Consider the following 14,760-nt stretch of genomic DNA (forward strand, 5'->3'; position numbering starts at 1 on the left):
TGCTTATAGTCATCATAAGACTTCTCGTTGCTATGCACGTATGCTAAGGTGTGTCCGGTATGCGGGTATCCAATCTCGTGCCGCCCATAATCCTCCGTGCTATGCCAGGATTATACAAGCAGCGGTGACTCTTCGTTGAGAACACCAAACAGACTTTCAATCTCCTTCTCGGCAATCTTCAACTCCTGCGCAACCTGGCCTGTCACCAGCGTGTATGCGTAGATCAAAGCATAATCCTTCTCCTCCGCCACAACTCCACCTACGCGAGCGCCACCGTTACCACTGACAAGAGCAGTAGCATCGCCGCGGCTGCTTTCGCCATTCTCTGTTTCCGCTTCTCCGGCATAACCAAGATTTCTCATGGCTTCGGCGGAATGCTCCTTGCGGAATTGGAAGATCTTGGCGAGCAGCCGATCACGGATACCGGTGACGCTGGGGACCGCATCCGTCAGCGGATACTCCAGCATCATCGAGCTGGCGAGCACCTGGAAGACGTGGCATATGCGGTCGCACAAGACGGCCCGCTCCGTTGCCGTGTACTCCAGCAGCGCGCGCTCGCCCGGGCTGAGGGAGCCGTCCCGGTGGGCCACGAGGCTCATGGCGTAGAAACTGTCCAATATGCGGTTCGTACACCGCATGATGCGACCGTACGTCTCCATAGGGAACGGCCCGCGGAGCTCAAACTCGGACGCGGCCGACTGCCGGAGACTCTCCAGGCGGTTGGCATATCGCTGCATGGCAACCTGCTCCCCGGATTTGAGGTAGCTCTCGGAACAGTCGCTGCGAAGCAGGATAGCGAGGGGTCCTCGCCTCCAGATGAGGCCCATCTGAAGGTACAGCATCGAGACGCCCTCCTTGAACTTTCTGCGGGCCGAGATGGGCCAGATGACCCGGCATACAATCAGGCCCCAAAGAATACCGGCCGTGACCGATATCACTCGATGCTTCACAATCTTCATCATGATGGGGTGTATCCCACCCTCGTCATCATCGTCGTCCTCAACACGCTGGCTCAAGCTGTACGCGTACAGCGTCGACACATTGTACGCCAATATCGTCATGCGACCCAGAGGTGCCTTGCCCCGGGCGACAATGAGGTAAAAGTTCCAGAAGCTCACGAGCCAGCCCAGTAAGATGAGCGCGACGGCGTTGCCCTGGCTCACGGTCCAGTTGAACAAGGAAAAGACGGCACCGAAGAATGTCCCCATGAATCGGGCCCAACCCGTAGTATTGGAAGCGCCAACAGTCATGGAGCAGACAATCATGAACGACAAAAGCCCCCACTCGCCGCGGTAGTGATTGTAGAAATCTCGCGTCGCCTCTATAAAGGCAAGCATTGCCCACAGAGAGGCGCCTATGCCTACCTTGATTCCGAAGAGTACTATTCATGACACAGAAGCAGGTGGTTAGTGGTCTTGGTTACAGCACAAAAATCTCAACAAATAGGTCATCATTGATTGCTTACTGTCGTCTCGGGCAATCTTTCTGGCAAATTTCAGGATAGACTGGGAGATTGTGGATAGTATTCTGCTCGAATTGGGAGCTGCTTGCCAGTTGTACGTATCCCTGCGGTGGACCATGGAATCCGGGATACCCTTGGGCACGTCACGCTTTCTGATGGGCTTGATGAGGCTCTCGGCTTCGGCTGATGATTCGAAAGGCAACGTAGACAACTTGCGACCCTGCGCGGCGACATCATCTTTCCTCCACCACAACACCCAGCGCCAGCTTGGCTTGCTATGATCGCTGACATACTTTAGGTCGTCGAGGACGTCGAGATACTTTTGCATCTCCTCGCCGAACGTCTGCAAGCTGAAGCTGAAGTGCCCGCACGCTGCGGCGACCTCCTCCAAGCCGGCCTGTATCCGCCTCGACGTGGAGTTTTCTCGCTCAATCATTGTGTACAACTTCTGCAGGGCGTCGGCTCTCGCCTCGTTGAACTGGGACAGAGCTTCGGTAAGCGGTTGGCGAAGCTCGTCGCTGATGGTAACCTCATCCTTGGGGGCAGTTTCCCATGGGGGCTCTCGGAGTATCAGGACAAGACTTTGCGTGAGAGCCTCCATCGACGGGCCCATCAAATCGACAAATAACTTGAAGAGAGAGGACGGCGTAGGACCGCCAACGTCACCACCATCATCACCATCATCAAGAGTCGAAGTACCAGGTGTCTGTCCTGGAGAGCCGGGTCTGCTCAACACTCTGGAAGGTCTCCTCGGGCTCGGACTGCCAGGCGAGATGCCTTCATAATCACCAAGTGACGATACTGTCAAGAATCGGGTCAAGGCCGGTGGTCCTTGGTCCGACTCGGCCAGCCTCAGGAGGGACAGCTGGGTGTTAGCCGCGCTGCGCAAGCCACCTATGGAGCGAGCTAGGGTCTCAATCGCCTTGACTGTGGATCTCTCCAACAAGTAAATTCTCTCTCTACCAAGAAAGTAGTCTTCGAACTTGGCCTCGCGCAAGTTCTTGAGCATCTGCGGGTAGGTGGCATTGTAAGTGGCCGAAGAAGCGGTGAAGCCCGCTGACATCTGCTCCTCCTCCACGCCCTTGAGAAAACTCGCCGAGATGGCGGAGAGCATGCCTCCCAGCGACGCGGTTGCTTTTGCCATGGAGGTCCTCAGCAGATGGCGAGCCGAAACCCTCCAGACCAGTACGTTGACGGCAGCCGTGGACGTGATTCCCATGATGAGCATCTTGAAGACTTGGACAATCTTCTGATTGGAAAAGACGTTTGATATGACGGCATTCTCTTTGGTGACCACGGAGATGATGGCCAGCGACGCCAGCGTACTGCCGACGTTGACGAGGGGGTTTGCCATCTTCTGCTTGACCCATCCCATGAACCCAAAGCCCCCGCCGATGAAGATGACGACGACCAGCACATGCGCCAAGGTGACGAGGCCCAGGACGGAGCCAACCAGGACCGAGACAACCATGGAGAGGATGGACACAAGCTCAGCGTATGCGATCGCGACGACGGCAATAAGCACGGCCTCGATCATGGACCCGGTCGACCGCGCGGGGTGGAAGTAGACGGTGATTGTGGCGACGACATGCTTGCCGTCGAGCGTGCCCAGGAAGTTGGACAGCGGCGTGAGGAAGGTTGCGAGACTGGCGATGGTGTAGGCGAGAGTGCATTTCAGCACGCCGTGGCCCAGCGGCGAGTCGAGCCAGCGGACGAAGCGCAGCAAGTCGACCTTTGCGAAGCTGCTCATGGCGTCGAGGCGGCGGGCGAGCGATGCGTAGACGAGGACGAGGAAGCGCTTCAAGCAGCCGCTCTTGGCCGGCTCTTGGCTTGACCTCGATGTCAGGGCGTCATGGTTGGTGCTGGTGTTGGTCTAACGGCATCGGAGAAGGCAAAGCAGGGTCAGCTCAGCCGAGTCTGTGCGCAAGAAGCATGAAGCGCGGTTGGCCCAGGGAAGACAAAGAAGGGCGGAGGGGAGCAGGCAGTATAGTAGTATGCATGTGCTGCCCTGGTTCATCAAGACAAGGAGGGGAGGGGAGGGGAGACGAGACGAGACGAGGCGGAGACTAACATTCAGAGTAAGATCCGGTGATGATGCGCCAGGCATGGCGAAGAATTAGACGAGAGTCGTCGGTTCTAGGTGAGCCTCATAGCTTCCAGTCTCGAGGCGCTAGAGCGGCAGCGTGTGGATCGACGGAGAGGTGACAGGATGAGCTAATGATGCGTCGTCGGTTCCGTAGGAAAAGAAGGGAATGGACAAGGTACGAAGTTGTTTGGCGGCTGGTTGGCAGAGCGGGTGAAGCAGGAAAAGCCGCTGGTCCACTTCGAGGTGAAAGGAGCACGCGGCTGATGGTGGTGGTGCCTTCGCAGTTTGGCTGTGTTTGAGGGCGACCTGAGTAATGCACTGAGAGTGGGTGGGACTTCAAGTCCATTGTTAGCAAATACCCACAGCGTGCCAGGCACAGGCTCGACCGTTGGCACATGGCCTGCTATTTTGGCCCTGTGCAAGCCAGGGATTCCCACATGGCGTATGGCTTCCATTTTCGCAGAATCTACAGTATATGTCATCCACATCGGCCAATCATAGTATCTGCGTGTCGTATCTTTTTGACCTGTTGAGAGAGAGAGAGAGAGAGAAAAGGCCAGGATTCGCTCTCAATCTGAGTCTTTGTCGAGCAGTCTAGAGACATTCATTACTGTAGTAGGGTAGTAGAGGATGGATTGGATGTCACTAGTCAGTAGCCTCGGCAGCCTCACGAGGCAAGGACACGATAAACGGCTCGCTGTAGCCCCGGTGGCACTTTTCTCCGACCCACCACTGCCGTCATCCCTGTTTATTTGAAGTCTCCCTGCAGAGTCGCATGCATTTTCAGCTTCGTGGTCATGTTGTCTGCTGGAACCTGATCGGTTGCCCTTGCTGGAGCTTTTCTTTTTCCAATGCCTGTATCGACTAGAAACGTTTCGCATCCGCTATCGTTCATTGGAAGACTTCCCCTTCTCATACAAGGGCTGAACCGTAACAAACACGGGTGCACTGTTCCGGAATGAACTTGCCGGCAGCCTGTCACATGCTGATCGTGATTGACAGTTGGGACTCTTGCGCGCCAAGGTGGGCAAGGTGGGCTAACTTACATCCAATGTGCATTAACCTTCAATGTTCCATTCAATAGCATCACACAGGAGTGGGCTCGCGACAGTGCGCCCAGCAGCCGCTGTTTATTAGACCTGGATCAGCGCTCTGCCTCAAACCTGGCCATGCCTGTGCTGGTTGCGAGTTGTAGCGGCCTCGAACCGGCGCAACTCATCGCGGGTTTGTTGGTGTGGCGACTGCCCGTCCCATGTCAACCTGAAAGCCTTTCCAAGAGCGTCCCGATAGTGCTGACATCGGCCACTCCGACCCATCTTGCCTCAACAAGCAGCGACTCAGTCCCTCCACGTGCATCGCGACTGTTGACAGCTTCACCCTCCTGCTGGTGCTCGGTCAACGTTTTCGGCGTTCTGTTTGGCGGTCTGTCCGACTCCTCGGCCGGAAACAGCCTCCTAGCTGGCGCCACCATCTGGCCGCACGCGTTGTGTGACGGTGCCGTAACGGGACCGCTATCGATGGGATTTGTGCCGTTTGAATCTCCTTGATCCAAAGCATTTTGCGGCCGATGGGCCGACGAGTGGAGTTGTGCCGTCAACGTGGGCGAGATGGGCGGGCTGAGACGCTGGGACCAGAGGTTGATGAGAGGTTTTGCACTCTTGTTGATGGTTGGCCCCCAGACAGCCGCCTTCGTTCGGCTTGTGCCACCTTCTACAACTACTAACTGAACAGATCTTTCTCCTAGGGTAGGCCGCCGCTGTCTACATGTAACGCTTCACATATATCGCACATACGGGTTGCGTCTGCATTTTGACGGAGAGGCGCGCATGCGTCTCAAGATCATACAAAGTACATTGTAATACTACGAGCACCAACAAGCGGATCACAGCGATGTTCATGATCAGAGGGAGGTGGCCTGTAGGTACCTAAGGTACTTTCAAAAGTGCGTCCACTGATAGGCAAGGACGGCATGTACACGCTGCTACCAGCACTAGCCCGCACAGGTGCAGGTACTACTTGTCGCCGAGAGCCCAAAGCCGCCAAGGCCGGCACACACGAGCCGACAGAACGAGCATGAGATCAACTGCCAACTCCGGATATCTGAATAAGGGACACAGCTCGTCGTTCCTGGAAGAAGAAGAAAGAAACCAACGAGAGGCAGAGAAAGAGACAATATCACGGAAGCCCCCAGTTTGGAAAGACATGGAATGAACCCACAACCTCCACGGCCCTCTTTTCCCCAGCCCAGCCACTGGGAATCCCAGCATTACGCACATGGCCTTGTCTTTACACGGCCCTTCTTCTTCGCATCTGCCAAATGAGGCGGTTTGGGTGTATTTATCCTGGCCCTTGTCCCTTGTCGACCTCTGATCCTGGGGTGGGGGCACGGGGACTCCAAAGGACTCGGATCATGGCTACCATGACCAGTTAGCGCCTTGCCGCTCGACTTGACGGGCAAGCCTCTTCGCCATGGGTTCTGTTGGCTTTAGTGCGCGTGAGTGCTAGCAGCAGCATGCTGTGTGGATTCTCGATGCTGCCTCGATACCACTTTGCGCAGGTTGCTGCAGACTAGCGCATGATGGGGGGGAAGGCTGGAGTCCGAAGAAGGCGTACGACCAAAGTGCATACAGGGACAATCTTGTGGCACCAACCCCGGTGAGCAAATCGATATGAATAGCCGCTGCTACCCCTTCGTTCGGCGTGCTCCTCGGTTCCGTCACCAGCGAACAACGTCCTCGTCGTCCCTCTCGTCGTCGTCCTCGACCCATTGCCGAGTCGACCTGTGAACAGTCAACCGTCTTCCTCTTGCATTGCTCACTTGGAAGCCCTCTGCCATCCACGATGGAGCCCGCCATTGAGATGGCCGCTCCCCGCAAGAGCTTCTTCCGGACTGCTCTGCCCGTCTTTGCTTGCGGCGCCGGTCTCTTCTCCGACGGCTACGTCAACAACGTCATCGGCTCGGTCAACACGGTCCTCAAGCTTCAGTACGGCACCGTCTACACCTCCAGCAACGCCAGCAAGTACGTGTCCGACATCGCCTTTGCTGGCACCGTCGTTGGACAGCTGTTGTTTGGCTTCCTGGCCGACCGCTGGTCTCGCAACAACTCGCTGCTGGTGTCCACCGCCATCCTCGTTGTCTTTACTGCCCTGGCCGCCGGCTCTTACTACCATGGCGATGCTGTTGGCATGTTCAACATGCTGACTGCCTGGCGATTCTTTGTCGGCATCGGCATTGGAGGTTCGCTGCATCGAATAGTATCCCTCTGAGATTGTACTGCAACTGACTCTTTCCAGGCGAGTATCCCGCTGGTAGTGTTGGCTGTGCCGAGACGAGCGGCGAGCTCAAGGCTGGCACCCGCAACCGCTGGTTCATCCTCTTCACCAACACCATGATTGACTGGGGTTTCGTCATTGGCGCCTTTGTTCCCTGTAGGTCTCTAATCGCCGCTTGTTGTTGATCTTGGCTGCTCACGCTCTCGACCTAGATGTTGTCGCCGCTGCCACCCACAACGGCCACCTTAGCACCATATGGCGAACCTCGCTCGGAATCGGCGTCGTCTTCCCCCTGGTTCTCTTTGTGCTTCGACTCAAGCTCGAAGAGCCCGAGGAGTTCTCCAAGAACTCCATGCGACACAAGACTCCCTATCTGCTCGTCTTCCGCTACTACGGCTTCCGGCTGCTCGCTGTCAGCATCATCTGGTTTCTGTACGATGTCAGTATTGCCACAATAGTCACTCCCACGATTCCCGATTTCTAATGTACCCTCAGTTCTCCACGTATGCGTTCGGCATCTACTCTTCATCTATCCTGGCCGGCGTCTACTCCGACTCTGCTCCTCTCACCACCATCTTCGGCTGGAACACGGTCATCAACCTGTTCTACATCCCTGGCACTATGATCGGTGCCTTTGTCAGCGACCTGATCGGGCCCAAGTACACCCTCATCTTCGGCGTCTCTCTGCAGGCCATTGTCGGCTACATCATGGCCGGTGTCTACGCCAAGATCTCCACCCACATCGCCGCCTTCGCCGTCGTTTACGGCATCTTCCTGAGTCTTGGTGAGCTTGGTCCGGGCAACAACATCGGTCTTCTGGCCGCCAAGACCTGTGCCACTGGTGTCCGTGGCCGTTACTACGGTATCGCCGCTGCCATTGGCAAGATTGGCGCATTTGTTGGCACCTGGGTCTTCCCCTACATCGAAAAGGCCGGTGGTGACGATCCCACCAAGGTTGCGCAATACCCCTTCTGGGTCGCCTCTTCGCTGTGCCTGCTGTCTGCCGCTATTGCCTTCTTTTGCCTCCCCAACGTCGGCCAGGACACCATTGTCGAGGAGGACGACAAATTCCGCGAGTATCTCGAGAGCCACGGCTGGGACACGAACCAGCTGGGCATGGGCAAGTCTGACTCCATTCCCACCTACCACGAGGAGGAGCTCACTGTGCCCAAGGGACAGTGAAGGAGGGAGATCTCATATAGAGAGGGTAGTTGCTCTATCAATTCGCAGCTTTGATGAACATTACAGATGCGTGTGACAGTATATCCCTGGTGCGATGTGACATGGCCTAGTTATAAAAACCTGCGATCTTCCGGCGATGAGCCAACAAGGCGATTGTCCGCCGTTGTCTGCGACAGGGGCCGAGTCCCGTGATGAACCAGCTGCGTATGTCTATACGCGATGCCGAGCTGGAACGTATATATCGGTTGGGAGTCTTCGATTTGGACCTGTCCCATGTCCCTACTCAAGCATCGACTGGCCAAGAATCGCGCCAAGTTCGCCAATCTCTTGGCTCTTGCGTTTCAACGTCGTTTTGTGCGGCCTAGCAACTAGTTTGCCGAGATGACGCCACTGCGAGATCTCGTCAACTATGCCAGATTAGCTTTCTCGTTTACAGGTTGACACGTTAGCCGGGCCGATCCGTGCATAAACCGTGTTTCCGAGGATCTCGAGGATTCCGGGATTGCTTCAACGCAACAGATTGGGGCTTCACTTGTGATCTGGAGGGCTATATTACAGTGATGGTGGCACCAGAGATGGTTCGCGTTACTTGTCATCAAACGGCTCGGTGAGGCATAATGCATATGGCATCGCGTGTCTATGAAGCAATCGCTAATAACAGCAAGATACGAGACATTGAAAGCCATCTACTGATCCTCCACACGAAACAGAGCCAGCGACAAGGCGTCCCCCAAGACGGAAGTCGGCGGCTTCTTGTGAACCGTCAACATCCTGCCGATGCTGACTTCACCACCCGGTGACGGTGACCGAGCTCTCGATGCTCCCTCTCCAGGCACCGAAAGATTCCTGCTGTGCCTCACACTTTGGGTGGCGTTGCTCCTCCTCAAGTTCGCTGACCCAACGCCATTGGGAACATTGTTCGTACTCGGCGGCATGAGAGACACGGGTCTGGCTTTACCGCCCTTGGGCGCTTCAAATCTCGCTGCCGAAGGAGATCCATCCCGTTCCTGAGGTGGAGGAGCGCGTCCTTCTTTACTTCTTTCGTCACGTAGGAGGCCCCAGAGGTTATTGAGCCACTTCTGCTTTTCCTCAGCCTTCATGGAGCGGATGGGCAAGACTTCCGCTCCCGCCATTTCCCGTGTCGGCCAGGGGAAGCTGACGGCCATTTCCTTCAGCGTCACCGTATCCAGCTGTCGCAGCACAATGCGCAGTTGAGGCTCGACGTTTTCGACGAAATCGTACGCCCAGTCATCTCTTCGCTGCAGTCGGTCTGCGATTTGGGTCATGGCGCCGATGAGCCATTCGATGGCTACTTGGTCGGGGACGCTGTTGGCTTTTTGCAGGAGCCAGCCGAGCATTTCGGGGGAGCCGGATTGGTTGAGGATTGGGATGCTTCGCTTGTCGTGTTCTCGTCCTTGAAGCTTGAGAATGAAGTCGTTGTATTCCTTCAGAGCGTCGATGGGCATGCCGATGAACTTGCCGTTGTTCAGGGCGTGGACGAGCTCGTCTCCCAGAGCCAGGCCGGCCTTGATGCCGCTATTGAGCCCTCGGCCGGGCCAGAAATGCACCGTCATTGCTGCATCGCCGGCTACGGCAACGAGGGCATGGGGGCGCTTGACGTTGATCGAGTCTTGCGGTGGAAGCATCTGCACGCCTTCTCTTACGGCTTGAACAATGATGGGGATGCGCACAACATTGATGACTTCCTCTTCCTTGAACCCAAACAGCTTGAGACCATCCGATATGGATACCCACAGGGGACTGCTCCTATCTGCAGAGGGTGCAAAGATTTGGCTTGGTTCAAAGCCTTCGGGAATGCTTCCGTCTGGCTTCCTAAAGCATCCGGGCCTGCCAAAGTGAACGGGCTGTCCGTCGACTGACACCATCTCGTGCCATTCCTCCTCGGTGAGCTGCATGTTCAAGTACCCTCGGCCGTCGTGATCACTCGCGTTCAAGAGGTATCGCGTTTGTCCGAGAGTCAAGAAGACATTGAGAGGCTGCGACCACGGCAAACCAGCAGGTCGATCAAAGGCCAAACCCAGCGCATAGCTTCTCCCACGCTCATTCTCATATCCCTGGAAGTACGACTGCCTCACCCAAGAGGCAGCACCATCAGCTCCAAGCAGCACATGAAAGTCGCCGACTTTGGCGAGATCCTCTCTGGTGACCCCCTCGCAGTGCAGGTATATGAGCCCCTGGAACTCTGGATCTTGTACGCGCTTGAGGAAGCGATCTTCGACTTTTCGGATCTGAATGTTGGCCGAGCCGGGCCACACTCGCTCTGGTCTGCCGGCGAAGAGGGCTTGGAACGATGGCTTGCTGAGGAGTCGTGTGACGGAGTCTTGTAGAGTCACGACCTGGTCCCTCCGCTTGGCGGAAGGGGGGTAGTCGACGATGACGCTTCCGTTGGGAAGGAGTTTTTGAACCCAGCGCTTTTCGTACATGTGGACCTCCACGCTGCCGGCGCCTTTCTCTGCAATCGATATGGCTGAGGCCAGCGCCGTGGGACCGCCCCCTATGATGGCGACTTTGAGCCTTCCTGCTGGATACCTGTAGACAGATACATCCCCTGTGGGCGGAGGATTGAGGTTCCGCTCCAGCGTCGGATCGAAGAAGAAGTCGACAACGGATCTTGTTCGGTCTGACAGGATAAGCTCTGGCACGCGGGCCTTGAGGAGCATGAATCGCACAGCCTGCATCAAGGGCGTCGTGGCAAACGAGCCATGAGAGTCCCCGAATATCCTGTGCTGAATGGCCGTGGCCAAAGCTTGTATTGTTCTGTTCTGCGGGTTGGCGACAATGGTACGCAACTCTTCGATGATCTTGGGGTCGGGTGTCATGTTGGCAATGCGCAGCAGGAAAATGCGCGCCCGATCGAACTCGGACCGATCATCTGCGATGTTGCCGTTGGAGGCACCCCAGGCCTCTTCGTAGATCTTGGGGAAGATGATGTCGTTGAAGCTGGGGGCTTGAGTTGCTGCTGCAACTGGATCGCGTCGGCGGAAGGGAAGAGATGAAGAAGGCATGGTGACGAAGGTCGGCAGGTCGAGGCCGAGGATAAGAGAGACAAAATGCTATGATTCGAGTAAGAGGAATGGGTATCTTCAGCGGTCTCAACGTGTCTGAGAGTTGAATTTCGTCGGAGTGATGTCGAGCTTAACAAGAAATTAACGAAAGAAGCAGACCGGTGCTTCTCGAGGGCAACAAACCGCAAACCCCAGCTCCCAGCAGAAGAATTCTTAATTTGTCTCCTGTCCTCGTAGCTGTATAAATGCCCGCATATGCCAGCAGCGGCAGGGAGCTTGATGAGATCCTAGACTTGCGAGTCGGATAGTGCTGACTGGCGTAGATGGCTAAAGTGATGGATAAGATCGCCTGGTCATTCTATTCGGGAGGAATCCACAATGAGCATGGGTCTGAACGGGATCAGATTGATAAAGGGTGCTAGTATTTATCATGAGAAATGGGAAATCAGGTAAACGCGAGTTGCTCTTAAGCTTGACAATGGAAGCAATTCTGGCGCCTCGTTCCCCAGCTTCGCCAGGACCAATCCTTTGGAACGCTTCGGTCCCGAATCATGGCTTTTACTAATTTAGAACGGGTTCAGGAACAGCGACGGATAAAAATAGCTCTTCTTAAAGTTGCAACACAAACCGTTGTGCTGAGAACCGCCACGCGGGGGTTGGATGTTAATCAGCCTTACTAGCAGAGCACCAACAAACGCGGCTTTTGGCTCCGTCTCGTCACACCTCATGCAGCTTATTAACCAATCAAATGACCTGTAGATAGATCTAGCGGCTGGGTTACAATGTGCGTGACTGTCGACCAACATGTAACTTGGCAAGCTTCTCCTCGAAACCAGCTAGAGCGACGGGACCAAGAACTAGAATGGGACCAGTTGAGAGCCCTAAACCCAAGGAAGGAAATCAAGCATGACAAAAAGCCCCCAAGCGGAGTGGGTGGAATTTCTGATGTCCGCAGGCAAGATGCCTTGGGAAACCGACCGTATTGAATGTCAGGCAGAAAATGGAGTATGCATGACTTGCACCGTGAATCCCACGGGACAGTAGATGAAGCTGAGTGACTATATTACAACGACTGAGTGGCGATGGTTAGCTTCTGGGTTGAATCAAGGATCGAGGTGCAGATGAAGCTTGGCTCGTGCAGTTTAGGGTTTAAAGACGGCCTTGACTGAAACCGGGACGATGGAAGCCGCTGGGGCTGACGTTTGCACAGCCCCATTTCGATCTCGATGTCAGATGCCGCGCCTAATAACCGTGCTGCAGATGTAAGTACCTATCATGATGAAACGGACATGTGTCAAAGGACCCCCTCAACCCCTTTCGATCCAAATCAATATTGTGCTGTCACTTTCTCTTGAATACATATCCATTTACGTTGAAATAAGATACTGCATCCTTTACTCATGTCTGGCCTTGACCTTTCCGTCTTTGCCTCTCCTCAACGTCTTACCACCTCGTGCGCCAGTCATCTTACCCTCGTCCAGCGCCACGTGGCCGTTCACCAGAACGTATCTGATGCCCTTGCTTGGCAGCTTGGGCTCTTCGTACGTTGCCATGTCTTTGACAGTCTCCGGATCGAAAAGCACCAGGTCAGCAGCCGATCCCTCAGCGATGAGGCCCCGGAAGGGGTAAACGGAGAGTCGCTTTGCTGGGCGAGAAGTGAGATGGGCTATCATGGCAGGGAGGGGGATAAGAGACAGATCGCGCGAGTAATGGCCTTACATGTAACATTAGCTGGAATACGCACAGAATTAGGCAAAAAGGATGTATGAAAAACTCACCAAGATATCGAGGAAACGTTCCGTATGCTCGTGGGTGAAGCGTCTTGCCATGCAAGATTGCATCGCTGCCCGCCATGTGCACGCGATGCTGCATGATCTGCTGCACGTTCTCCTCGTTGCCAACATGCATGATGATGCTCGTCGCAAGCTTGTCCTTCTGCAGCAACTCAAAAAACACTTCGATCGCCGGCTTTCCTAGCGACTGGGCAATCTCGGCCACTCTGCGCCCGGAATACGATGCTAGAGACGGCTCGCTGGTGGCTCCGATCTGGATCTCTTCCCAGTTCGTCGGAATCCCGTGACCGCCGTCGCATCCAGTGACTTCGACGGCTTCGCGGATCTTGTCTCTGGTCTCTGCGTCTTCTAGCCGCTTGAGCGTTTCTGACGGGCCGCCTGATGACGCCCAACTGGGTAGGAGAGCAGCGAGAGTTGTGCTACCGGGGAGATAGGGGTATGTGTCGAGCGTTACGTCGATCCCCTTTTCGAGCGACTTGTCAATCATGGATATCAGGACAGGCGCTTTGCCTTTGTTTTCCGAAAAGTTGAGAGTTGCGTGCGTGAGATCTAAGTTCATCCGCTTGAGCACTTTCGCTCATCTTAGTGGCAAGGGACGTAGGAAGACATACGGATGGGACAACCTGTCGACTCGCCCAGTCCCAGCATCTCAGCATAGCTTTCAATGGCCTGGAACCCATAGCTGCGATGGTGAGGCGCGTAGAAGGCACCAGGGAACTCCTTTGCCAGTGCTTCACAGAGTGACGCCAGCTCTGACGTTGAGGCGTACATGCCGGGGGTATAAGTGAGGCCACTAATGACAGTCAGAAAAATGTGTCTCCTCGTCACATCAGATGTAGAATGTACTGACCTGGACATGCCGACGGCGCCCTGAGCCATTGCCTCTCGCAATAGCTGGATTTGATCCTGAATCTCCTCGGGCGATGCAGGCGTGTCATACGGACCGCATGCAAGCAACCTCAGATTGCCCTGCGGCACCAGTGTGGCGACGTTTGTGGCTGTTTTGTTGCGCTCTAAGCAGTCGAGGTACTCACCCACAGTTTTCCATTCAAACATGCCGACGCCGCTCAATGTTGTCTGACATTCTTCGTCAGTGGGGTTGCCGTTCCAGCCGGCAATCTGCTCCCGAATGGCTCTCAGTTGGTCGAGGTTGCGTATTGGTGAGTAAGAGATGCCATCTTGGCCAACAACCTCAGTCTGCCATGTTGAATCATGATTAGCTATCAACTCTCACAAATTGATTACCGCATCTTCAACGCCTTTGCACAGGAGGTACGGAGTCCAGATCCCATAAAATGGCCCCGCTAACGATGGATGGCATCGGAGCTCCGTCCCTCTCCGTGGGGGCGATTAGGATGGGGGGGGGGGGGGGGGGTTACACCAGCCAGCTCCCGTGGGAATCATCCTACCGTGCAACCTTGGGTTATTTTTGCTTCATGCTCTGGATGTGTGAGAAGATAGAGATCGGAATGCGCGTGCATGTCGATGAATCCGGGAGACAAAACATGACCCTTTGCGCTGATCCGGCGAGCAGTCGAGGGAACGTCTATCGAGCCGGGGGCCCCGATCTTGGCTATTAAGCCGCCAGAGACCAACACGTCGGCAACGAACGGTTCGGCAGACTCATCGCCGGTGATGACGGTTGGTGATTCGAAAAGGATATCGGCTGCCATTGCTGAGTATCCGCATGCAGCTCAAATCAAGCATAGATTCAATGCGCTCAAACAAAGGTTCTGGGAGAATCTTGTCCGCGGTCAAGTCGGGGAACCTCATAAGGATAAATAGAAGAGAGAACGCATCAAAATAGAGACCAGAGGCCGACTGCTCCGGTGTGCGGAGAAGCCGAACCCCCACCCACCCTCACTCTAGCCATGGGGAATAAACACCAGCATCACTCAGGTTCGTCCGGGGTCATCGTTGGCGGGTGGATCCATTGCC

At 55.3% G+C, this 14,760-nt stretch overlaps 5 protein-coding genes across 5 annotated transcripts; 1 reads left to right on the top strand and 4 right to left on the bottom strand.

Moving 5' to 3' along the window:
* Nucleotides 1-110: 110 nt before the first annotated feature.
* CCMA1212_007049 (uncharacterized protein) lies at nucleotides 111-3,569 on the bottom strand (the record flags this gene model as incomplete). The annotated part of the gene is made up of 3 exons (XM_073704229.1): nucleotides 111-1,381; nucleotides 1,466-3,335; nucleotides 3,534-3,569. 3 exons carry the CDS (start codon nucleotides 3,567-3,569, stop codon nucleotides 111-113), a joined length of 3,177 nt encoding a protein of 1,058 aa, XP_073557582.1.
* Nucleotides 3,570-4,803: 1,234 nt separating this feature from the next.
* Nucleotides 4,804-5,356, bottom strand: CCMA1212_007050 (uncharacterized protein; the record flags this gene model as incomplete). The annotated part of the gene is made up of 2 exons (XM_073704230.1): nucleotides 4,804-5,304; nucleotides 5,342-5,356. The coding sequence occupies 2 exons, from the start codon at nucleotides 5,354-5,356 to the stop codon at nucleotides 4,804-4,806; spliced, it is 516 nt and encodes a 171-aa protein (XP_073557377.1).
* A 1,033-nt stretch (nucleotides 5,357-6,389) lies between these two features.
* Nucleotides 6,390-8,003, top strand: CCMA1212_007052 (uncharacterized protein; the record flags this gene model as incomplete). Its single annotated transcript, XM_073704231.1, has 4 exons — nucleotides 6,390-6,786; nucleotides 6,843-6,977; nucleotides 7,034-7,260; nucleotides 7,317-8,003. 4 exons carry the CDS (start codon nucleotides 6,390-6,392, stop codon nucleotides 8,001-8,003), a joined length of 1,446 nt encoding a protein of 481 aa, XP_073557375.1.
* A 686-nt stretch (nucleotides 8,004-8,689) lies between these two features.
* On the bottom strand, nucleotides 8,690-11,029 carry CCMA1212_007053 (uncharacterized protein; the record flags this gene model as incomplete). Its single annotated transcript, XM_073704232.1, has 1 exon — nucleotides 8,690-11,029. One exon carries the CDS (start codon nucleotides 11,027-11,029, stop codon nucleotides 8,690-8,692), a length of 2,340 nt encoding a protein of 779 aa, XP_073557376.1.
* A 1,394-nt stretch (nucleotides 11,030-12,423) lies between these two features.
* Nucleotides 12,424-14,495, bottom strand: CCMA1212_007054 (N-acyl-D-glutamate deacylase; the record flags this gene model as incomplete). The annotated part of the gene is made up of 5 exons (XM_073704233.1): nucleotides 12,424-12,743; nucleotides 12,808-13,371; nucleotides 13,434-13,615; nucleotides 13,673-14,019; nucleotides 14,232-14,495. 5 exons carry the CDS (start codon nucleotides 14,493-14,495, stop codon nucleotides 12,424-12,426), a joined length of 1,677 nt encoding a protein of 558 aa, XP_073557373.1.
* Nucleotides 14,496-14,760: the final 265 nt, after the last annotated feature.

The sequence above is a fragment of the Trichoderma ghanense genome, assembly GCF_004382785.1.
Source record: "Trichoderma ghanense strain CCMA-1212 chromosome Unknown scaffold_8, whole genome shotgun sequence".
In the NCBI taxonomy this organism is placed as follows: Eukaryota; Fungi; Ascomycota; class Sordariomycetes; order Hypocreales; family Hypocreaceae; genus Trichoderma; species Trichoderma ghanense.